This window comes from Pieris napi, chromosome 5, assembly GCF_905475465.1.
Source record: "Pieris napi chromosome 5, ilPieNapi1.2, whole genome shotgun sequence".
NCBI lineage: Eukaryota > Metazoa > Arthropoda > Insecta > Lepidoptera > Pieridae > Pieris > Pieris napi.
The window spans coordinates 1,247,431-1,273,720 of NC_062238.1; the positions used below are offsets into that span (position 1 = coordinate 1,247,431).

General features: G+C 36.2%; 1 protein-coding gene across 1 annotated transcript; it reads right to left on the bottom strand.

Moving 5' to 3' along the window:
* Positions 1–4: 4 nt before the first annotated feature.
* LOC125049657 (high-affinity choline transporter 1) lies at positions 5–25,229 on the bottom strand. Its single transcript, XM_047649052.1, has 10 exons — positions 24,909–25,229; positions 23,808–23,996; positions 23,174–23,281; positions 21,439–21,594; positions 18,295–18,593; positions 17,477–17,606; positions 16,671–16,869; positions 15,005–15,139; positions 6,255–6,527; positions 5–3,019 (listed from the first exon to the last, which is right to left on the bottom strand). The coding sequence occupies exons 2-10, from the start codon at positions 23,971–23,973 to the stop codon at positions 2,713–2,715; spliced, it is 1,773 nt and encodes a 590-aa protein (XP_047505008.1). The 5' UTR covers positions 23,974–23,996; positions 24,909–25,229; the 3' UTR covers positions 5–2,712.
* Between the last annotated feature and the right edge of the window lie 1,061 nt (positions 25,230–26,290).

Here is a 26,290-nt window from a genome sequence, read left to right on the forward strand (position 1 = left end):
AACAGCCAGTCAACGTACTATATTTTATCAGTAACGCAGATTACTGCGAAATTGCTACAATACACATTTATACACATTTCAAATGATCAACAAGAACTAGGATATATCTACTATCTAACAGTGGCCACACGACGCGGAAGACACCACCGTACCCTCTATGACCTGTCAAACTATCAGACCAAAAAAAGATCGATATAAATTAAACTTCCAATAATGTCCAACAAATGTCCTATAACGCATATTTTTATAGACTTAAACAATATAAAATGTGATTTTATATATAATTTTAGCCACATATTGGCGATTTATGGGCAAAAAAAGTCCGTAAGCCAGGGTACAGCGATGTCCGTTCCTCACATATCTACAGACAATATATTTTTTGACAATTTACTTCAAATAGTTACAGGTTACGAAAAGTGTCAACAAGATTCAGAATCGAGACTTATGTCTATGATTGTCGTATGTCAAAATAGAATACGTTTTTGACATACTTAAACACTAGCACTAAACCTCAACTTTATCTTTATTATTTCGGCCATATTTAAGCCCTTTAAGAAATTCAGTAGACAGTAGCAGGTCACTAAACAGTTTATAGTCTGTAGGTGAGTGCGCGCCGTGAGTCGAAACAACAACAGTCATATAAACTAGATACACTTAACATTAGTGATATGCATCTTCTAGGACTATCGTATATTCACAATTATCTTAACAGCAATAAGTCTGGAATGATATGTTTCGTTACGTCTGCACATAGTACAGCGAATCACAACTTGTATAAATATAGAATTGAGATATAAACACGACCAGAATGGATTTTTATGATTTAGAATCATTACAATCTCATGTCACAATTTCCTTTTGATGGCCTTATGTATGTTATGACCCTTTTTTAAATCCAATATCCAGTATACTGCTTATACATCGTTTCATTTAATATATATTTGTATATTGAATACATTCAACGATTTAAAGCTGATTATTATAACCAGCCATTAATATACATTAAAAAGCCAATAAAACCATCGAATATATAAATAAATAGTAAATTTTGTATCATATAAGCGTTTACAATAATTTATACTATGGAGGGAAGGAAACATTTAGATTTGAACACCAAAACACATGACATCTACTAAATGCTAATTGCATTGTCTATGACAGTTTGTCACAGAGTATGTACTGTAGTAATATATTATTTGGCTTAAAATAAATTTCAGAGGTCCGTTTAGTTATAGCTACTGCTGGAAAAACTCTATTGCGACATTATATGAATTCAGCGCTACAGTGTATCGATCAAACCACCACGATAAAAATTGGTCAAGTAAGAATCGCAATTTTATTTCTCTATTTGTCTTTAGCTACAGATTATGCAATAGAACATACGAATGTCGCGAAAGTATTGACAAAACATTCTTCATATACGTTTTTAGTATTTTTCGATATTTTCCTTCAGAATAAATGTGTTTGTGCTATATGCCCTTTTTTAATGAAACTGAGCTGAACGCATTTCACATCATATAGCTCGAGTCATTTAGCAAAAATATATAAAAACCATTCGAATTTTTAAAATATCTTGTACATTAAATTATGAATATCAACTTAGACTAATATTTTAATAATTAATTAAAAATCTGACTGCTTGTGCTTTTAGCCTTATGGTCCTTGGAACCAAAACTTTGAACTATTTTTAAATAAATATTTTGTCACGTTTATGATATGTAAAGTTTCTGTCGGCAGCCAACCATGCTTAATTTTTATTTTTTCGTCGTTTATTTAATTTTGTCTAAAAACTATTTTACCCGTTTACTTATAAATAAATGTTTACACAACTTTTTTCGACATTTTAGAAAGTGTTATAATTGTCCGATACTTTAAATTAGGTGATGTAAAGAAAATAGATATGAGGCAGACATATGGTTTTAGGTATTTTTTAAAATTATTTAATAAGATCAGTTACAAAGCCAAAACAGAAAAACTGTGCTAAATGTGTGAAATAGAACCATCAAGTTACACGCCATAACGAAGCCTGTCATGATGACGTAACCATTTAAAAGAGATAGATTCCTCCGACAAGTTCAGGAAGGTTATAAAAAGGTTCTACTTGTTTGTGAAACTCTAAATTTTTTAAGGTAAAATTAGCTGCCGATTTTGTGCTAGTAAGCTTGTGCGAAATACAATTTGTATCGCGATAATATATTAAATATAACCTCTGTAATTACTGTAAAAATACTAAAATACCTAAACTTACTGAGTAAATTCTGAGATTCTCAATGATATGTACTTGTTTCAGTAACCTATGTAGTAATTTCAAACTCATTGTATAAACTCTAAAAACCTAACAGATATACGCAAATCTATATATTGCAGATTACATCAAATTCGTCCTATACCGTGTGTCACTCGTAATGTACAATAATCGTGTGCACACGCTCATATAATTGACATAAATAAGGATCATTAAACACGTGTAAATAATTTAACAATAGTCTAACATCGATTCACAACATGATATGTTTTGTTTCTCACACCGCTCTACAAAATAAATTCTCTTAAAATTAAACTAGTGAATTATTGCTTCGTCATAACGAGCGTATCTGTGCTTCGAAAGTTGTTCGTCGTTTTATTTGAGCATTACGTCCGATATATATCTGCTTATCGAAATTAGTCATGTGCAGTCTACGTAAAAGCATCAAAAACACTCACTTAGTGATTTCAGAAGGCGGTTTGCTTCCCGAGGGGGTGGGAGGGGACGCTGTTACCGAAGAGGGGAGTGGGGCCGTCGTTGGGGTCATCGAGATCATCGTCGGTCTCGAGGGCTGGGTTAATACGACCTGTGCTCTCGTCCGGTCCGACCAGGGTGGAAGCGGCCCCGTATAAACGGCCGGGTACTCCTCCAAGCACAGACATCTGCTCGCAAGCTTCTGAAGGCTCATCGACTCGTCGAATGTCCTCTGGGATGTTCACCACACAATTGAAATAATCCGACTCCGGGCTCAGGTAACCGGAGTTGAACAGAAACCTAGACAGTACAATAATAGTTTCAGAAGATTCATTTTGACATATACAAACTCTATTTGAAACCTATATATCCTATCAGTAAACATTCGCATTCGCGGATGCGTGGCGGACGCATGCAACTTCTTCAATACAAAAAGTCCCCTCGGGAGTTGTGTGCTGCTGGCACATTTGGGCGCGATTGTGAGGAAGTTGCATGGATCTGGTTAGCGCTGCGTCTTCTTTTGTTTTTTTGTAATAGGAGGCAAACGGGCACGAGGCTCACCTAATGTTAAATGCCGCGGGCGGAATCACCCATGGAAATTCACATAGCCAAAAGCTTCGCATGTGCGTTGCCTTTTAAGAATTGGTACGTTCTTTCTTCTAGGACCCTAAGTCGAATCGGTTCGGAAATACTCCAATGGGCAGCTGGTTACTTCTTAAGTTCTAGCTTCATTTTCACACATTTATATCCTGTTTCTAACATATATGATTCATTTGAACATGTCTTTCGTTTGAACAAATATCTAAGTTAAACATAAATTGGAAACGTTTTATATAAATAACATAAAGCCGCAGAAAGATAAATTCATAAATCATAATTGCGCTGAAAATCCTGGGAATGTTTGGTGAATATTCCGTAATTTCTGTGATATTTCTAGACGTTCTATTTAATGAGCAAACAACACGGGAACAGAAGCCTGAGTTCGGAACAAAATAAAGGTCAAATGTTAAATAAACATTGATCAAAGAGAATATTTCCCCCGAATTTTGTTATCAATATGATGTTTATTTAATAATAATGAATTGCTTGTAAAAACAGACATAGACTTTTGATAATATTTATCAAAAATCGTTATGGCCTATTATGGCCTTCCGTTTCTATCTACGGATAACAATACTACGGAACTACTAATAGATATAATACATTTAATCCCCCACCTACAATTTATACTGTTGAACTATCAAGTAACAAAGTACTGTGTGTGTCACTATCGTAAACGTTGGCCCAATGTGTGTGTTACTTGTTAAGCGGATGTTCTGTTTTTTGACGTAACAACGTCTTATAATTTGATGGAGCCGGTTGCGCTCTGAGGCGTTCCATTTAAAGGTGGGAACTGACCAAAGTTACGATGTGTAATGTAGCATTCGCATCGAGCGTGTAACGCATCGAGCATGTTACGCTGTGTTTTAAAATCGGCGTAACATGCTCGTCAAACGTCTGTGCTCCGCTTTCGCCGCCAGATGATCGACAGCGAGGACGCGTTGGTATCTTTGATTCTACTTAATTATTGTTTCATCCAAATTAAGAAGAAGAAAAAACATTACTGGAGATCAAACTTATTTAAAAACAGATACGCCTCTGTGGTGGTTTGTCATTGATAGCAACTTTGAAAACCAAATGATTAATGGACAGTATAAAAACTTTGTACGCATGTCTCCGATCGATTTTGAAGAACTGTTGAATTTATTTGCTCTGGATGAGCTGGGTTCCACAATACTACCTCTTTTCTTCCATTTTATAGAAAAATACAGAGATTTTTCTTTGTTCCACTCCATGTTTAATTGATTGATTGATTGACGTGTGATTACTCGCGACGCGCGTGCGCTCGGGACGACTTTTGACAAGGAGCGTACTGACCGAACCGCGTAACACTCAAAGGATTCGCCAAAAAACCGACAGCCGGGTGGAGCACTCAAAGCGAGCAACGAGCGGCTCGTTGCTCGCTGGTTTCCCCGTAACACGACGTACTGACTGGACGAATGCTCGCTGTGTAACATTACATTACATGTTACATTACACCTCGTAACGTTGGTCAGTTCCCACCTTAAGGCTTGAAGTGCAAGCGAGAGCGGGGAACGAGCGACAAAGAGGCACTATCGGCCTCCGCGTTCGGCAGCGTTCGTTCGTTAAAAAATTGACATAATTGTATTTATGCGTACAAATAAATGTAACTTGATCATCAATTTTCAAATCAATTGTGATTTCCATTTACCTCCTTCTCTATATCCATACAAAATATCTATTAAACAAATAAATTTAAATTTTCTTTTCAAAGATGCAACCATTCTATCAGTATTTTATTATGACGTTGTCACGTTCAACTATCAGTATCAGTAAACCGACTTTACAGACAACCGATTTTTTTTAAAAGTATCTTTCATAACTACTAATCCGGTCAAATTAGACTAAAAAATAGGGGTAAGGTTACAATAATTCGCACTTGGCTGAATATTGGTAGCATTGCTCAATACACTATTATAAAGGAAATGTGAAAAGTCCTCATCGATCCGGCACGTGCAAAAAAAATTACTCCGGTTCAAAGATCACAAAAATGGGTTTTTCGCGATTTTCAGCAAAATGGTAAGTTTTATCATAAAATTAGTTATTATTAATTAGTTAGAAAGTCTGAACTGGCTCTAATGAATTGTCGACCAACTTCCAACCCCAGTCTTATCCAACAGCACGTAATAGGTTAGAAAAAATAGGTTACAATAAACACGTGTTTTCACTCCAGAGCGATGTTGCTGAAGGTTACACGCGTAGAAAATAAAGGACTGGGTTTTTTTTTACCCGAAATTTTCATATTTTATATGTGTAAGTCACACTGACCGATAGAACGATATTTTTGCTTGTATTACGGCTTCAGTGATGTATATACGTGGTGTACTTATACATAATATTATGACGATTACAACCCTTTCAACTTTTTGAATCGTTATATCTCAAAAACGGTGGCTCTTAGGAAAAAAGTATTTGGAAATTTTTTATAGATAGTTATCTGATCTACAATTTTTGTCTAAACTAATTTTATGATAAAACTTACCATTTTGCTGAAAATCGCGAAAAACCCATTTTTGTGATCTTTGACCCGGAGTACATTTTTTTGCACGTGCCGGATCGATGAGGACTTTTCACATTTCCTTTATAATAGTGTATTGAGCAATCCTACCAATATTCAGCCAAGTGCGAATTACTGTAACCTTGGATGTCTAAATTGACCGGACTATACTAGAATCGTAATAAATAATATTGGTTATAAAACAAATCAAGAAAAATCCTTCAAGAAAACAGCGTACTAATTCTTAAAAGGCCGGCAACGCACTCGCGAGCCCTCTGGCATTTTGAGTGTTCATGGGCGGCGGTATCACTTAACATCAGGTGAGCCTTCTGCCCGTTCTATAAGAAAAACGCTTTGCCATTTTCAATTCCTTAACTTTTAGAACCTTACACATTATGTTTTGTTAAATTTACTTACACCGATAACCAAGACACAAATGCGAGTGTAAATAGCGACAGGGTCATCGCAAGAGTCCTGAAGGGGAAGAGCTGGATTTCATTCTTCTCATCCCAACCAGGGAAGTGTATCAGTGCAGGCAGACCGAGCAGCTTTTCACCACCCGAGAGGCGCACAAACAGAGCCACGATGTAGGCAGCAAGGGAGCCATAAGTGTTGCAGTGCCGCTTGAAGTGTACCACCATCAGCAATTGGGGGAACAGGATCACGTATACCAGGTCTGAACACATTGACCTGCCATCAAAACAAAAGTTAGTCTAATTAAGATAACGCGACCAGACGTCCCGTTTTGAACGGGACTGTCCCTTTTTCCAATTACGACTGTCCCCGAAATGAACTGTGGGACGCAAAACTGTCCCGTTTTCAGAAACTGCGCGAAAATATAAAAATAACGTGCCAAGAGTTTCATTCTTATTTGATATCGTCACCGGCTATATTAAAACAAATTTGTTCATGTGATAAATATAACAAAAAATTTTGGGTACCTATATTATGTGATTCGTAACTTTTACGCCAACTAACTTTTTCTAAGTAAATAACTTTCAAAAAAAATTTTTTTTTTCATTGACTACTTATTATTTGACCTAAATTAAACCAATGTCCCGTTGAGTCAAAAAATGGTCACTTTAAATTAAGACCAACATAACAATTTTTTGTAAAGAGTACTTTGTCTTTAACCTCGGCATAATATATTTCTTTATAAAAACTTAACTATACAACTGAATTCTTATTGTTTATAATTTGTATTACATGATTAAGTATGGGGGTAATATAATATTTAAAAATGCACTCAGAAAAGATTATTGGATGGCAAAAGGTTTTCTCGTAATTTTATAAAAAAAACTTAATTGTATAAGCTCAACAGTTTCTAATTTGACTATTTTTACTGACTATATACTGAGAGGTATGGATGAGGGTGACCAAATTGACGCTATCTACACGGATATAGAAAAAGCTTTTGATCGCGTTGATCATATTATCCTGTTACATAAGCTTTTCTCCCTTGGAATACGTGGTGACCTTTACAGATGGATAAAGTCATACATAACTAACAGACGGCAAGCAACAGTAATATGCGGGTACAAAAGCATGTTCACTAACATTACATCAGGAGTACCCCAAGGTTCAATACTTGGCCCATTATTATTTAATGCTTATTTGTACGATATAAAATATTGTTTTCACTTTTCTAAACATCTTATGTTCGCGGATGACCAAAAAATTTTCTTAAGAATAAAATCAATAGATAACTGTAATCAAATTCAACAAGATCTTAATAGGTTAGAAATATACTATAAACAAAATAAACTTTCAATAAATATAAACAAATGTAATAAGATAACTTTTTCGCGTAAAAACAAAAAAATTCAATACACTTACAAAATCGATAACACCCCAATAAAACAAGTAAAATTAGTAAAAGACCTGGGAATACTATTAGATGAAAAAATGGGCCTATCACAACATATCGATGACATAACAGGCAAAGCGTATATGCAACTAGGATTTGTCAAGCGGTCATGCAAGACATTTAATAACATACATTGCATTAAAAGCTTATATTTTGCTTATGTTAGAAGCGTGCTGGAGTATGCGAGTGTTATGTGGTCTCCATATTATACTAAGTATAAAAAAGCAATAGAAAATATACAAAAAAAGTTTGTAAAATTCCTTAGTTTTAAAAAATACCAATGCTTCGATAGTTATGCGCATTCGTGCAATTATTTTAATTTAGACTCATTAGAAAGTCGGCGAAGTCAGCAAGACCTGCTTTTTTTACATGGTATTCTTAATGGGCGGATCGATAGCCCCTATTTGCTGTCGTTAATTTCTTTTAAAATTCCTTCTCAATATGCGACAAGACACTCAAAATTGTTCCATGTGCCTCGTACGAACTCGAATTACCTGCATAATTCACCAATTCTTTAGGCAAGGTTCCGAAGATACTGGCAGCGTTCCCCCTTTGAATAGCTAGAATACGTACAATATTTTGGCAAAAGTGCGATATACCTGAATCGCACGTTTATTACATAATTCTATTTTGTCAGGAGCAGTAAAATCTATCGGATCTAAAACAACACAAAGCGAGCGAAAACGTTCCAATTATTCCGATTGGTATTTTCTATTAATCTAATTAAATATGAAAGGTCAGATGATATTGATCTCGAGTTATTTGCGATTCGGAGAACGGACAATATCGATTGCGTTTAGTGCTCGCACTCATCGCATTCCGTTGATTGCGAAATCCGAGTAATTGGACGACCGTAAATCAGTAATCTGATGATGCAGCCTGTGGTTGAATATTATTTTAAATTTGAATATGCTTTGTATAAATACAATTAAACATGTAAATTTTATTGATACTGCATCTACTATAAATATTGTAAAATCAAGTGAAGTTATTAATAAAAATTTATTATCTACTAGCGGACCCGACAGACGTTGTCCTGCATGATATTTCAAGCGATTAGTATATTAAACAAAGTATGATAGTACTTAAAACAATCGGGTGGAAATTTTCGTGTAAGTAATAATCTTAAACATAGTAATAATAATAACAATCAACGTTCATTTACAAATAGCGTGCTAATTAAAAGCTTTGTAGCTTTTGAATACAAGCATTATTACATTTACAATTTGTACATGCTATTAATTAGTTAATATAAAAGTTACACGAATTGTAATTAACGTGATCGTTTGCGATTGGTATAAATGTTTAGAGATATAAACGCGCAACCAGTATAAGGCTCGTTTGTCAAACGTATGACACACTATTTTGACATACAGAACGTCATCGGACGTCGAGGAATAATATGAAATTCCACCCGTATCACCCTCGACGTCTATCCACAACTGAGCATTTTTTAAGGCAGTTTTATCTGCCCACACACAACCAGCTGCCCACTGAAGTATTTCCGAACCAATTCCACTTTGAGTTTTTCAAGAAAAGAACGCTCTATTAAGCCAACCAACCAATTCTAAAAAGGTCCGGTACGCATTCACGAGTGATCTAGCAATAAGTGTGTCCATGGGCGACTGTATCACTTAACATCAGATGAGCCTCCTTCCCGTTTGCTTCTATAAAGAAGATGCCATATAACACTCTTCGTCAATAATTGATTTCGCTTACATCGACTTCCTTCATCCTACTTTCTCTGACTTATCACTAGGTAAATTCTTATCGTGGAAGAACTAAATTTAAATCCTAAGATCACACTTGAGTTTGATGTTAGCAAAGCCCGAGAAACTTACACGGATAACTTTCCTTCTAAGCGGTTTCATTATATATACCGTGAATTCGATATTTTTTATGTAAAAATTAGTGCTAGTTATGTATCATCTTATATGATAATTATTCAAATACCAAATAAATTACCAATGGCACTACAATGTTTTAGGGCTGGGCCTCAGATTTTTGTATCTGTTTCATGATTTGTCAATCTAATAGATGATCAGCCTCCTGATCTTGACACATGCCGTCGACTGTTTAGGTATAAGGCAAGCCGGTTTTTTCACGATGTTTCCTTCGCCGTTCGAGCGAATGTTAAATGCGCACATAGTAGGAAAGTCTATTGGTGCACAGCCGGGGATCGAACCTACAACCATTCTGAAGCCACCAGGCTTCTAGAATTGCTCTAACAAATATTATAATTGCAAAGACAGTGATACATTAAGATTAATTCTTTAAAAAAAATACCCCACAATCAGCTATATTAAAATTTAATAACATATTGTTATATGAAATTTTATTATAACTGATTTTTATTAATAATAAGAAAAGTTAAGAAATTTATAATTAAGAAAATTAAGATCTAAAAACTCATATTATAGAAGCACTTTGCCAAATACATAAAATCATGAATTTGTCAAATGTAAGAGACTAGCTGCCCGTAGTGTGGGCGCTAGTGCACTTTCTCTTTTAACTAAACATCCTTTTTTTAATATATATAATAAAGTTTTCTTTTTCTTTTATTATTTTTATTAAAAATCTAATCACGCTTTTCTTGAAAGCATTTTGATGAATAAACGAAAATAAAATAATCTATAAGATCCACCGTTTGGTTTATTAGGTACACTTGGCAATGCACCAAGTACATGTTGTTGGCTGCATACGAGCATAATCAGAGATATAGTAGATTTGGAAAGCTAAGAATGTCACCGAAATCGTACTGAAATGCGATTAGTAAACGTTTATTCTTAAACGCAACATAAACTTAAATTAGTTAAATTTAAATAATGTTTCGTTAACTAATTTGCAAAGACGACAGCTATTTGGCTCAAGCATTAATCACCTATTGCTTATAAGTATAATCGTACATTTATAAGTAACGTACGAGGTAACGATATACCTACAAGTTCAATTACTGTTTTAATACATACCAATTAGGCCGTAGGTCATAGTCTAATCATATATTTGACTTCACTAAATCGCGAAAATATCAAAATCATTGTCAATTCTGAGGCAATCAAACTTCTTGATACAACAGGAATAAGACTCCTAAAGAGAACTAAACCTTTTGAGTTAATAAATCTAGTGTAGTGATAAGTGCAAGTGCGGTATCTCGGACACACGAACATAGTGTCAAAACATTAGAGAACACTAAGACTGTTAATGAACATTACCTTAGTTTAAGCTATTCATTAGTATTGTAGATAATTAAATCAACATAATACTTATTAGCCATAATTATTGTATAGGCTAGATTGCTAATTCGTGTAAAGTCGAACTCTTTTTTGTGAACTTTATTGTAGGAAAAAAAATAATAATAAAAAAAAAATTGATCTCATCATTAAACCTCGAAAGCCTACATTATCACACCCATACAGAATTTTCGGATCGTTATTATTATTACTATTAAGAATCCTACTTCTTGCTTAATGATGCTTCTGGACTACTGAGCCGATTTAAAAAATATTGTTTACATGATTACCAGAGGTTATCAAATATTTTCAAAAATTAGCGATTCGAAAACTTCGTTTGTGTGATCCAACGTGAGAAAAATACCAACTAAAAATCGTATACGCTGCGGAAACTATTGACAATAGAGCAAAGTGATGTACTACACTTTTAAAGAAGACATCTACAAAATAATATACAGTATACATATCTAACTATCACAGTTCATAAGTAATATTGTCAAAAGCAAACATGACTCAGGGATTAGCATGGAAAGTCCGCCTGTATCTGTGCGAAGGTAGGCCGTTACTAGAGATATATTAAGAACAACCACCATAAAATGCTTTAATAGAAATGGCACGCGTTTAGTATACCTGCCGAGGCCATCACGTATGTTTGCGCAAGTGATGGACTCACGCGCACAATCGGCAGTAAAACCATTTGCGATCTCATTCCCGCTCTAATGTGTACTTCGCATCATCATCTCACGTTATTAACCCACTAAACCCCAACCTTGGGTGGGAAGAGAATGGCGAAGCAGTGCCATATCGTTTAAAAAATCAGTCTCAAGATAGCGATCTGGTTTAAGCTATAAAAACAGTGTCAGTATTAGATTTACTTGACTTTTTTTGAATAGTACATCAGACTTTTTGTGTACACGCGAATTCGATTATTATAAGGTACTAGCTGCCCCCGCGAATTTCGTTTCTCCTTAATGCCTAGCCTACCTTTTTAGTACATACCATCATGAAACATTTTGCCATGCTACCTCAGAGACTGTTCGGTTTTTCAGAATGAAAACTTTTTAGGTTTTTCTGTGATTTTTCTCTATATAAACCTCAGAGTTTAAGTTAAGTAATAAATAGGGGTTGATCGTAGAGGGTAGATGAAAATTAAGGGTTGTATGTATTTTTGTATGTTGTATCATAAAAAAATACAAACAAAAATTCTGTGTAGAACATAAAAAAAAAATCGTGGACACCCCTTATCACTTAGGGGTTTGAAAGATAGATAGTAGCCGATTCCCAGACTTACTGAAAATTCATAAAAAGTTTCACGAGAATTTTGTATATTAGATAAGGCATGTCTGTTTCCTTACTATATTTTTCAACGTACGAGTATTAATAATGTGCATAATTCATATAGAAGGAAAAGTCAATTGGTCCAGCCGTGATCGAACACACTACCCCTGAGTTCAGAGACAGAATCCACTAGACCAAAAAAAATCGCTATTCCGTGGCAAAAATTATTGTTTTTAGAGCTAATTAAAATTTGACATTTATGACAAAGGTTTAGATGCAGAATCGATACTTGGCGCTAAGGATGACGTCTAATAGAATAAATATTTGACTTACGAAAGTCACTCTAAGGGTCCCCGCACATGGGCCACCGGCCACAACCACAAAACGCCGCCACTGGCATATTTCCTGTAGTTTTCATACATTTTATATGGACTCGCCGCACACGGTGGCGCCGGTGGCGGCCACACGCTACAAATCGTCGCAGCTTGCTTCTTGTGGCTCGCACCGGCCACTAAACGCCGACACAAAAAGCTGCCACACGCCACTCGCGCGATTCCGCGCCCCTCTCTCCCTTACCTCAGTTAACCTGAAGTCGACGGTAACGCACGCACGTAGTCTGTGTTTCATATAGGTAGATAAATATGAATATAGAATTATTTATATCAGAGAAACAATCCCGTCCTGCGATTTGGGATTCAAAAAGTGATAGTTTTATTTTTAATTTTCCAAATATTTTCCAGAATATGGCCTCATCATATTTTCACTGAGGCCAAATGCTTCATCATGTATAGTTCAATGGTTGTCGATTACCGACCTGTTGTGGTGAGGGGATATTTAATGCCTTTCTGTGTATCCAATAACTACGGTTTCGTCTTCTACGACGACGTATTTTTATCAAAAGTAGCGCAATTAAACCTTCTTCGTCAGAGTCCATTATGATACTGCAGGCAAGGGTTAAAAAAGTAGCAGCCACCGACCGCAAGTGTAGACCACCGGCCACAAGTAGCTGTCGCGCGCTTCAGCTACCTTTGTAGCCGCTTCTAGCTTCTCGTGGCCGCGTTTGTGGCTGTGGCATGTGGCCCGTGTGCGGCGACAGTTAACCTTGTAAGGTTGTAATTGTAATGTAAAGGTGGGAACTGACCAACGTTACGAGGTGTAATGTAACATGTAATGTAATGTTACACAGCGAGCATTCGTGCAGTCAGTACGTCGTGTTACGGGGAAACCAGCGAGCAACGAGCGGCTCGTTGCTCGCTTTGAGTGCTCCACCCGGCTGTCGGTTTTTTGGCGAATCCTTTGACTGTTACGTGATTATGATTTTCTATAAATTGTGTCTTTTTTAAGTACTTTTGGTCCAATTAAATTCAACAGTTCTTCAAAATCGAGACCTGCGTACAAAGTTTTTATGCTGTCTAGTAATCATTTGGTTTTTTAATATTGCAATCAATAACAAACCACCTCATACGCCTGTGTTTTTAAATAAGTTTGATGTCCAGTAACATTTTTTCTTCTTCTTAATTTGGATGAAACAATAATTAAATAGAATGAAAGATATCAACATTATCACTATCACATCTCGTGAACACTGGCGGCGAAAGTGGAGCACAGAGTTTTGACGAGCATGTTACGCCGATTTTAGAACACAGCGTAACATACTCGATGCGTAACACGCTCGATGCGAATGCTACATTACACCTCGTAACTTTGGTCAGTTCCCACCTTAAGGTTTTGTCTTTAAAATAAATAAATCGATTGCGACTTCTCATGTCATCTTCACACGTGTATATCATTTTTCTAACATGTTTTCGTATGTTCATAGTTTGAGAGCAAAAAAATAAAACATGTTGCCTGTTAGCAGTCGAAACTACGATTTAGAGGAATACCTGAACTGGTATTTCTGTTAAAGGAGTTTAATTTATTTTTGTAGTTCTGTATGCAACCAAAGACAATAGGTAAGTTTTTTTTTTTTTTTTTTTTTATAGAACGGGGGGCAAACGGGCAGGAGGCTCACCTGATGTAAAGTGATACCGCCGCCCATGGACACTCTCAATGCCAGAGGGCTCGCGAGTGCGTTGCCGGCCTTTTAAGAATTGGTACGCTCTTTTCTTGAAGGACCCTAAGTCGAATTGGTTCGGAAATACTTCAGTGGGCAGCTGGTTCCACATAGTGGTGGTGCGCGGCAAAAACTGCCTTGAAAAACGCTCAGTTGTGGAACGGCGGACGTCGAGGTGATACGGGTGGAATTTCGTATTCTGCCTCGACGTCCGATGATGAAACTCAGCTGCAGGTATTAATCCGAACAACTCCTCTGAACACTCTCCATGGTAAATGCGGTAGAAGATACAGAGTGACCCCACATCTCTACGCAACGCCAAAGGATCAAGCCGATCGGAGAGGGATTGGTCGTCGACGATTCGAACCGCTCTGCGTTGTATACGGTCAAGTGGAAGGAGCTGGTACTGGGGAGCCCCCGCCCAGAGGTGAGAGCAGTACTCCATGTGGGGCCGAATTTGCGCTTTATATAGTTGCATGCGGTGGCCCGGAGTGAAGTACTGCCTCGCCTTGCTGAGCACACCAAGCTTTTTGGAGGCTAATTTAGCCTTTCCCTCCAAGTGACCGCGAAACTGAACGTCGTTCGATATGTCAACGCCAAGTATTCCAATGCTGGCTGTGGCTTTAAGAAGAGTGTTTTCGAAAAGAGGAGTAGCGACAAAGGGTATTTTTTTAGCGGAAAACGCGCAAACTTGTGTCTTCTTGGGGTTAAATTGGACTAGGTTTAATTGTGTACTTACCAGAGGCCGTAGATGGAGGGTATTGTGAGAGCCATGATAGTTGAGAGAATCCCCACAATAATTATGGACACGCGCATCACCCAGATAATCTCCATTTCTGACGCGTTCTGTCTGAAGATCAGCTTGTAGACATTCCTGTTTAAGATAAAACGTATTTTATTTATATTAAAGTTTAAACGAAATATATAAAACAAAGTCATGTTAGTTACAACACTTATAACTCAAGATCGGCTGGACCGATGTTAGTTATCTCTTTTTTGGTAGATTCTTCTCTGCTTCGAATAGCAGAATAAGTAATAAAATATCGGAAAAGTTATCGAATAACAATAAATGAGTTAATTAATTTTACGAATGCAAACAGCATGTGGTGCTATGTGTTAACAAAACTACGCATCATTTTACATTAAATTCGTGTCAGTTCAAGAAATTCCGATCTTGAGGTGAATGAGATGCAGATGTATAACCACGCTTTGATCTTGATCGAAGACACCTGTGTTATCCTCATAAAAAATGTTGTATATCAGAAAGAGCTTTAACATGCAGTATCGCAATATTGGCGCTAGAGAGAAGAAGCCTAATGTGTAAAAATGCCATTCTTCTTGTTATTACCCTAATGAAATGCTAAATTAAGTTTAACTAAAGTTAACACGATATTATTAGACTGTTATGCGGAACGAAGTTAGCCGGGTCGGCTAGTATAATCTAAATACATAATAATATTAAATAAAACACTTAAATAAATTTAAAAAGTTTGGTCCCTGTGGCAGTTGTACCTTTTAATGCAAATTCATTTTCTTAAGTAAGTTTTCTTTGAGCACAAATCTGCTTATATTTTTGTATGTAAAATAATAAACTGACCCGACAGTTGTCATAATCTTTTTTAAATCAGTGGTGGTCAACTTTTTGGGTCTAAGGCAAGCCGATTTCCTCACGATGTTTTCCTTCACCGTTCGTGTTCGTGAATGTTAAATAGAAAGAAAGTCTTTTGGTTCACGGCCGAGGATACAACACTACTCTTGGACTTGGCACTGCTTTGATTCTCGATAGTTGTCATAGAATGTTTAAAATTCAAATCCTCATCGCACCAGATATTTTCATTTCATAATACTGTGATTATGTCTATGCTTTTATGGAAGTCTTTTAAATATTCTACAACATTTATAAACAGATCTGCTTTTATCCAAACTCTATATATATAGACACAAAAACCAGCCGCCTCATAACTCTTTAAATTAAAAAGGAACAAACAATAAAAAATAATTCAAGATTTCGGTATAATTTCCATTAGTAACATCGTAATGCGAGCAAAACTTTCTCTTGATTTCCTAAAGCAATCTGGTTAAAAAAACATTTTACTTTGAATTCCAAATTAATGAAAAATAACACAAACAGTACCTTTGTAAGGTACCAGAATAATATTATTATAGGCTTTTATATATGTTTTAACATAAGTATATATACGTAATACTAATCTATACTTTACTCATAATAATATTTTTAACTACAGATTTTGTGATAATTTTGGCGTTGGTAAGTTGTAAGAAACTAGAAAAATCATACCAGGTTTGTAAAACATATATCTGATATGAATAAAACTAAATACTTACCGTCATTACGTCCATGACTAAAATTAAGTTAAGAATAATTATAATTTTTTTTTTGTTACCTGGCAAACATAGATGAAGCACTAAGCACACTGGAGTCTGCAGAAGACATAACAGCTGCAGAGATAGCTCCGAGGCCAAAGAAGGAGACAACACTTGGTGTCAGGTGTTGCAGCACTAGAGGCAGGATCATGGACGTCTGCTCTGGTGTCAGGTCGCCATCAGGAGTTAGCGGTCCGGTAAATTCGGTCTCGTTCCAGGCTACACGCGTGTGTACACATTTTATTAATACAAACTTTGTGTTTCCAATGCTGGATTCTAGTTATTGTTACTGTAAAATGTTTTGTATTATATGGATGTCTAAATTTAAGAAATGTATTAAAGAAAAGCTGTGTAAAAAGGCTTACTATAAAGTTAACGATTATCTAGTTGATAAAAGGGCCTGGGACTAGTGCTAGACAGGCTACTTCTAATTAATTTACGATATTTGTTTTAAAGTAAGTGTTGTTTGATAATTTGCTATTTTAAAAGAGTACCGAGAGTTTTTTACGCCGGCTTTTTCTCTCGGCCTACACCCTTTGTATTCTTTGCCGATGAGTAGGGATGCCTACAAATTCAAATTTAATGACGTGGAATAAGTGATACCTGTATCTTATGTTCCATTATAAACATATTATTATTAATTCCGCAGATACTGTGCAACTTTTGAATCTTTTAATCAAGCAATCAGCCTTCTATGTCTTAGTTTAACTTTCGTAAACGGGTTTGTTTAGTTTTACATAAGAGGAAGGTTCCTACCACCTATTTGCTGAAATAAAAGTCAACATACAGTACCAAGGGCACACATTAATAACTAAATATTACTTACAAGTGCCCTTAGCAATAGCTCCGATTAGCACTGGTGGGATGGCCATGATGATGCAGCCGAAAGCCGCCACGTAAGACAGAATCTGCGCCCGCCCAGCTGTCTTACTACTCAACACACGTTGGAAGTACACCTATGATGAGATAAAATGTGGAGGTCGTACTAAGATATTTATTTGCTTATGGTATATTGAATAAAAGGTTGAGGGTATGGAATAGAAGATGATTGCAGTGTATTTGACGTTATGTATTGTAACTTTACGTTTAAAGTCACAACAATTAAAATTATACACTTTCAACGCAAGATCATCAAATCACCAATACACAAAATACACTTTCCTATTTTTCTACTACAAAGTGTAATAATGTAGATTTATATTTATTAAAACCTATATGAAATTAGAAATTATATTGTTTCCTTTTAAAATAGTTTTATCGGTTTCATATGTATATAGTATTTCGGTATTTGGAAGTGCAGTCTACTAAAACTTGTGTAAAACAAAAAACTTGGCGATTACAAAGGGTGGTGGAGAGTTTATTGCCAGTTCTTCTCGACCGTTCTACGTCCATGATTTGAGAACTGACAGTAAATGTAAAATTAAAAGCATTTAATATGTATTTCTTTATTGACGTTCAGAAGTGTACATTGTGTTAACTACATGAATGAATGATTTTGTCTTTTACTTGTGATATCCCTTGGGAATTGTGTTTGAAGTATGAAAAAGAGAGTATAATAAATTTTGTATTGCTATACGCCATAACCAATAGAAATTTGCCTAACTTAGAAAAAAGAAGTTTGGTGGTAACCCATAATTGACTTACCTGCCAAGGAATGCCCCCAAATACCAGGAGTAGGCCGTAATCGATGTAGAACCAGTAATAGTCTGGATCGATGCTGCCAATCCAGTCGACCTCCATAGAACTCAGAGGCTTGACGTGTGGGCTGGCCCAGGCAAAGGGTATGCACATCCACAGACCAATAAAGATGCAAAAGAGTTGAATAACATCAGTATAGGCCACAGAGTACAACCCCCCGAAGAGTGTGTAGAAAACCGCAACGCAGGCGCTGAAGATAACGGATGTACGGTGGTCCATGTCGATAATAACGACCAGTGTTGCACCTAGACAATTAAAATATATCAATTTTCTGTTATCAGGGAACTTTTTGGGTCTAAGCCAAGCCGATTTTCATTTAACGTTCGAGCGAATGTTAAATGCGCACATAGAAAGAAAGACCAATGGTGCACAGCCGGGGCTCGAACCTCGACCTCAGGGATGAGAGTCGCACTCTGAAGTTACTAGGCCAACACGACTCACATTTATGCATACGCGATTAAATAAATCTCAACGAAACCCTAAATTATTACAAATGTATTACTGAATTGTGATTTAAATTGTTTATCAGTTTCATGTGAATTTTATTACCAATATCGAATTGCAGCCTACTGAAACTTTTAATGGGCCTGGGGAATTGATTTTTGATAAATTATTATATTATAGTATACGCTGTAACCAATAAACATTGGTCTTACAAAAAAGCAGTGTCGTTGGTCACCAATAAAGTGACCATGCTATAGTGGTTAACACATATACCGGAGGTCCTGGAAACAATGGTCTTTTGATAGATACAGCTATAACTAACATATAAACAGACGCATCAACGCCTGCTTTGTTCGCGAACATTCAAACAAAAATTATCTTCATGTTATTTGTGCTAAGTATCTAAGGTAGATACTACGAGGCTACGCCCAACGTTACGGCCGGTGCTACAGTGGAATACATAATTTCTTTTTTCTTAAAAAATTTAAAAGGAATGAAAATAATATTCAAGTATTGATTTTAACCGAACAACGTCGTAGCTCTGAACGAACAGAGCTCTTAATTTGTCAGTTGACAACGGTCAAAGTAGGTTTATTTTAACTATAAGTGACATTTTACTGAAATAGCCTGTGCATCACGAGATATTGTGAATACAATTTGGGACGCGGACAGGCAAAAGCCGATAAAGGTCGATTCACACATATCAGTGAGCCCACAGTTCCGGCACAGTACCGCATCAGTGATAATTATTCTTTCAAACATTCTCTATGGATGTATTCACACTTGTCAGTGTCAGTGTCGTCTCAGTACCGTCAGTGTCAGTGCCGGCACCGGCCATCACGGACGTGATCGGCGACAACGATATTTTATCACGGATCACTGACGCCGCTGCATCGAAATAAAAAATATTATGCATTTTAAAATACTTTCTTTCGTCTTTAATTAATTCATTGTATAATGCCACGAATTCTCCTTCTGATTCTCTTAACTTCCATGCTTCATGTACCCATTTTCTTTTTTTTCCTCGATTCTCTTCTTCTTCTTCGTCTAAAGCAATGGCTATCATAGCTAATTCTGTGTTATTGAAGAGTGCCATCAAAACAATCGACGTTAACGCTAGTCTGAAGGGATCGTCGTGCACGAAGACCCGCAGAGATCTGTACTGATATGTGTGAATTGAAGCACTGACGCACCACTGTAGCACGGATACGGAACTGTGGGTTCACTGATATGTGTGAATCGACCTTTAATATCTATTGTTATCTAAAACGAAAAAAGGTTTTCTTTTCCTCTTACGCTTTGATTCAAATATGTTTGTGATTTATTACTCACGAGCAGTGTTGGAATAGTAGCTTCAGGGTGCGACACTCATCCCTGAGGTCGTAGGTTCAATCCCCAGCTGTGCACCAATGGACTTTCTTTCTATATGCACATTTAACATTCGCTCGAACGGTGAAAGAAAACATCGTGAGGAAACCGGCTTATTTAGACAGAAAAAATTCAACGGCGTGCGTCAGGCACAGAAGGCTTATCACCGACTTGCCTATTAGATTTCATATGATCACGAAACAGATATAGAAATCTGAGGCCCAGACTTAAAAAGGTTGTAGCGCCATTGATTTTTTTTATAAAATTATTTCTCTTTTATACATCGAAACAATTTGCTATCGAACATTTTCATCTTAAATTTTGTATTATTATAGGTACAAAAATTTTCTTTTGCACTTACAAATTAATGGCTTTTAGGAGGCAATAGATTTAGTAGAATTCAGTAGGTAGGTAGGTTTTTCATTAAATAAAGTCATTGACCTTATACATAGACAACTGTATGAAGACAAGACTAATAATAATAAAGACATGTTACATTCATTAATTTTTAATTAGAGATCATACTTAGCTTGTTTATAAATAAATTCTGATATGTAATTGCAGTCGCGGCGGCCCTACTGAATTATAGATCAGAATTATATCGCCCGCCCTACGCCGCCGCCCGCCTTAAGCCTTGCTTTTCCAATTTATGTTTAGCCAGAAATGTTTAAATATTTATCATTATTTAGTGAATACAATACCATAAACAAGCAATAGATAAAATCAATAGTTCATACTAATATTATAAAGAGGGGAAATTATATTTTTGTAATAATAAACTCCCAAACTACCGGAACGAACATTTCAAAAATAAATTTCCACCCGTGTGACGCCGGGATAGTCTCCTAGTCCATATAATATGAAAATCTGGATTCCTAGATAACATCAGTTAAAAAAACATTTTAAATTAAGAGTATAAAGACGATATAGGTCTAGAATCAACAATTATTACTAAGTACTTAGGTTCCGCAATTGGGAATGTAAGACAGTAACTGTTGATTTGACTTACCACTATTATTTTACTTTCACTATTTAGAAGAGCATAATAAGATATGAAAATTATATATATTTAGCCCCAGGATTAAAATAAATTATATTTATTAATAAATGACTAGTAACAGATAATCAAGTAAAAGGTTGAAACAGTACTTCCTCGTACGCAAAATGTTCATAAAATAATACCGTAACTTTATATACGTAACCTACCAATTAATAATTCGTTCTTTAAAAGTCGTTTAGTCGTTCTTTGTCGATAGAACTATCTATGAATAGACTTACCCAGTGCTGCCAATATTCCAGCCGCCCAAAACACCTCACCACAAAGGGCAGGCAAAAACAGCAATCCGCCCATACGTCCGCCAAACGAGTCTTGCAGCGGATCCAACATTGTTACGTAGCCCTGCTTTCGCATTGGGTTTGCGAAGAAGATTCCACCTGAATGGGTTAATATTGATAAGCATTCACAACTCGTTATTTCACCTAACTGTTAGCTTATTTGAAGAACAGCTCCTTCTTTTCGAGGTAAGTTCTACGGCGGGTTTAATTGCATGGCATTACGCAATTACTCGCACTCATTTAACGAGTTCATAAGATCAAAGTTAAGTTTGGAAAGGAAGACCCAGAGGAAGAGGGAAAAGAGGTCGCCCAAAAAAAGATGGATAGAAGAAATAGAAGCGGTAGCAGGAAACAAATGGAGAAAGAGAGCCATAGACAAAGTCAGTTGGAAAAAGCTGGAGGAGGCCTTTACCCGTGAAGAGGTTCCGATCGACGGTACTGAAGGATAGGATATAGGATAACAAGCAAAAGAAAAAAATATATGAAAATGTAAAATAATCTAAGCTGTATTTATTATAATTTGTTTTTGTCATGATTGGAAAAAAAAAGGGCTTTATTATTAAGATCAACGTTATGTGTTTCCTTCGATGCGTTTAATAAAATTAAAGTCGCAATTTAATATTTAGAAGTGCTGTTTGGCACGCCTCGTTAAGTCAGAACGTGTCAAGTGGTAGCTCTCTGGAGCGCTCGAAGCCGAAACTGCATTTGTATTAGTATTTATAAATACCCGGATTCAAGTTATATAGAAATCGTCTTTAGTTAAGCGTGTACTTCGTTCACTACAAATGATTCTTTTCCAGTAACGTAGTATAATAATTCATTTATATATTGGTTTACATTTATCCGACCCTATACTCTGAGGTGCTGCGTTCAAATTCCGGTTCGGAACCTTTGAATGTCTGTCTATTATGAGAAAACGGCTAACACTATTTTAATAACGTTTTTTTTTTATAAACCAGGGGGCAAACGGGCAGGAGTCCCACCGGATTTATGGACACTCTCAATGCTAGAGAGCTCGCAAGTGCGTTGCCGGCCTTTTAAGAAATGGTGCGCTCTTTTCTTTATGGACCCTAAGTCGAAATGGTTAGCAAATACTTCAGTGGGCGGCTGGTTCCACATAGTGGCAAAAACTGCTATAAAAACGCTCAGTTGTGGAACGACGGACGTCGAGGTGATACGGGTGGAATTTCGGGTACCCATATATTTATTATTTATCAGTAAAATAAATATTTTAAATTCAGTACCTTCTAATAGATTATAATCATATCTAGAATCAATATTATCTCTAAAAAATTGTGCAATTCTATTTTATTAAAGCAAACTCATTATTTTATACACTCCTCAATATTTCATCTTTAAAACGATATCAGAAATATATATATAATATCTATGTAACGCATATTGTTTAGTCCCAAAATCTTCTAATTCAAGTACTCATTAGGCTTACAGCCCTTCCCAGAGATGTTGATTATAATTTAACGTTGAGTAACATGAAGGTACGGAAACTTTTAAGCTCCTATACTACACTATGCATATTTATATCAAATTAAGTAATCAAGACCTTCTTTGCACTGCCATTCTGTCGTTTAATGAACTACAGTACTCATTTGTCTCTTTTCATCACAGTCTAAACGCAATTTGACAGCAAGAGATGGAAAGTATTTTACTTAAAACTTACCGAACACTAACGAAAGTGCATAGCCAAATGGAGCCTGACACCACACAAGCCCGGAAGTGTAGATCGCCTCAGCCGTACCGTTTATGTAGCCTCCGCCAACCCAGGTAGCTGGAAAATTACTTCAATTAACTTTTCATGAGGGCGAAAGTCTCCAACGGAGATTAACATACAAGGAGATAGCTTAGGTACCTGACTGTCATATATATGCCCATTATGTAGATCAACTGAACATCGTTATATATTCTATATGTATATAAGTAATATTTAACTATATCAAATTATAAAAATATATTATTTGTGTCTTGTAAGTATATATTTATTTAAATAAAGAAAAGAGTGGCGGAGAGTTTCTTGCCAGTTCTTTCCCTCTCTACGTCCTTGACTTGCGAACTGGTAGTGAATGTAAATTAAGAATCAATTTAACATCATTTCTCTTGACGCTCATAAGTGTACTTGGTTACCTATATGATAAAGGTTTTGTTTGTTTGAATTATAGTTTAAATACATGAATAACAAAAGAGGATTGTAATTTTTAATATAATCATGTGAATCAACAAAAGTACTAAATTATACTTCCAAATCTGTATAATCCTTTATATATACGTTCCGCTACACACACACATACAAAATATACCTGTCATAGTAAAAATGCCGACGAACAGTCCAATAGACCGGCCGGCCAGCATCACCTCTTCTTCGGACTGGTCTCCCGGAGGCTTCTTCCGTCCTGCCCAAATGCCCACTGCCAGGATCAGTACGTAGAACAGCACAATCGAAACAACACCCGCTATGTTAATCATCTTGCTGTCTGTTTTTCGTCTACCTGTGAAGATAACGAGAGAAACGGTTGACTAAATGAGGATATAATCGATATAGTTTAAGAACAATGTGTGTCAAGGCTGTATATTTCTGTTCACGCAGGCTTTTCTTGTCAGAATCGTTAGCTAAATCCCGGAAGTTATACAAGTTACTTTCTTCGGTATAATTATTTTCATTAATTATTTATATCTTTTGAATGTTGTGCTATTTTCTAACGATATTGTAATGAAGAGGTATTTTATATTTGACATTTGAAGTTTATTTAAAAGGCCTATGTTCCCAAAATTAATTGCATTTTTATCGTTTAAAATAGCTTATAGAAGTAAATTATGATTATCGAGTGGTTACGTAAACGAGAAAACCTATCATAAGCTCAAATACAAAATAAAATTTTACTTAATATATTTAAAAACTAGAAAGGGAGAAAAATGAATAGATAAATTTAGTTAGGACTGTATTTACAGGTTTATATGGTTAAGACTTAAAGTAGCTTTGTTTCACATATCGAGAAGTATATTGTAATTAACATAGATGGGTAAAAATATCGTTACGTTTATGACGTCGTCTAGTGTCTGGCTTATAAACTTATCAGGGTTATTTCTGTAAATAAAACGGAGTATTGTTTACAATAACACAAAATGTAGGCACAAAGTTAAACTAAAATACGTATATAATAATACAATCAAACATAATCACAGCCATTCTTTAAAGAAAGAATTAATTGCCTATCTAACTAATCCGCTGTATTTTATTTTATTTTTTGTAACATTTATGTTAAAAGCTTGTAACATATACTGTAGATACCTGATACATTATGTATGATGTAGGAAACTTTAATACATAAACGTACAGGTGGAAGTCTTACATACATAAGACTAAAAAGGGCGTTCTAACATAACACAAGTTCTGTACTTACACACAATAAAAAGCCCTCAGAGATGTCTCCCGCACTCAAATGTCTTTTACATGTAACTCACGGTTCATAACATACAATTAACACTAATTATGTCACTCGCGGGAGACGGAGACGTTACTTGAGGCAACTATCGCCCCATCGGAGTGAGGTCTTTTGCGATGGGCTGTTTCTTGTTCTAAAGCTTAGCCCGCACATGAGCGCGCGTGTCCTCGTCTCCAGGCATTAAACCCGTGGTTCTTAACCGTTATATAACCGTGTCGCCGCCAGTTCATGTGGCAGCTGTGACAGCTAGCCCCAACCTGCGCCGATCGATCCCTTGACGTCATCTGAAACATCGTGGAGCGCATGCTCTGCCTCCCACGCGACCTTTGCAATTATAACGCTGTATTCGTGTTACATTGCTGCTGGATAGGCTAATTTAACAACAATAGACAAACGGAATCAGTAATGTGTGTTATACAATTTTTGGATTTCAGGGTGCCATAAAAAATATTGTAAGTATCTATAGATCGTTATCAGTACGTCTTTCCATTGACAAATTGATTGATGAGGACTAGAGGCTGTCTCTATTGGGAAACCCTTGATGGATGGGATTCAGTGGGGTTATGATATGTACTTGCATACGTATAAAATACGTACGGGGTGTGATTAATTAACAGATTTCTGTTTTATTTATTAATATGTAAACAAAAGTATATTATTGAATGTGAGCAGTGTTGGCCTAGTGGCTTCAGCGTACGACTCTCATCCCTGAGGTCGTAGGTTCGATCCCCGGCTGTGCACCGATGGACTTTCTTTCTATGTGCTCATTTTACATTCGCTCAAACGGTGAAGGAAAACATCGTGAGGAAACTGACATGTCTGAGACCCATAAAGTCGACGGCGTGTGGTAGGCACTGGAAGCTGATCACCTACTTGCCTATTAGATTGAAAAATGATCATGAAACAGATTCAGAAATCTGAGGCCCAGACCTAAAGAGGTTGTAGCGCCACTGATTTATTTTATTTTATTATTGAATATTTGTATTGGACTCACTCGGACGCGTTGTCGATTTTATGTATTACATACCGATTTCCTAAGAATTATCATTAGTGCACAGCGGAGATACGAACCCATGACCTGAGAGTTGGAGGTCTTTTTTTATAGAACAGGTTCAAACGGGCAGGAGTCTCATCTGATTGTATGGACACTTTCAATGCCAGATAGCTCGCGAGTGCGTTGCCGGCCTTTTAAGAATTTATGCGCTCTTTCCTTGAAGAACTCTAAGTCCAATTGGTTCGGAAATACTTCAGTGGGCTAGTTTCAAATAGTGGTGAAGTCCGGCAGAAAGAAGAAAGTGATACGGGTGGAATGTTGTATTCTGCCTCGACATCTGATGATG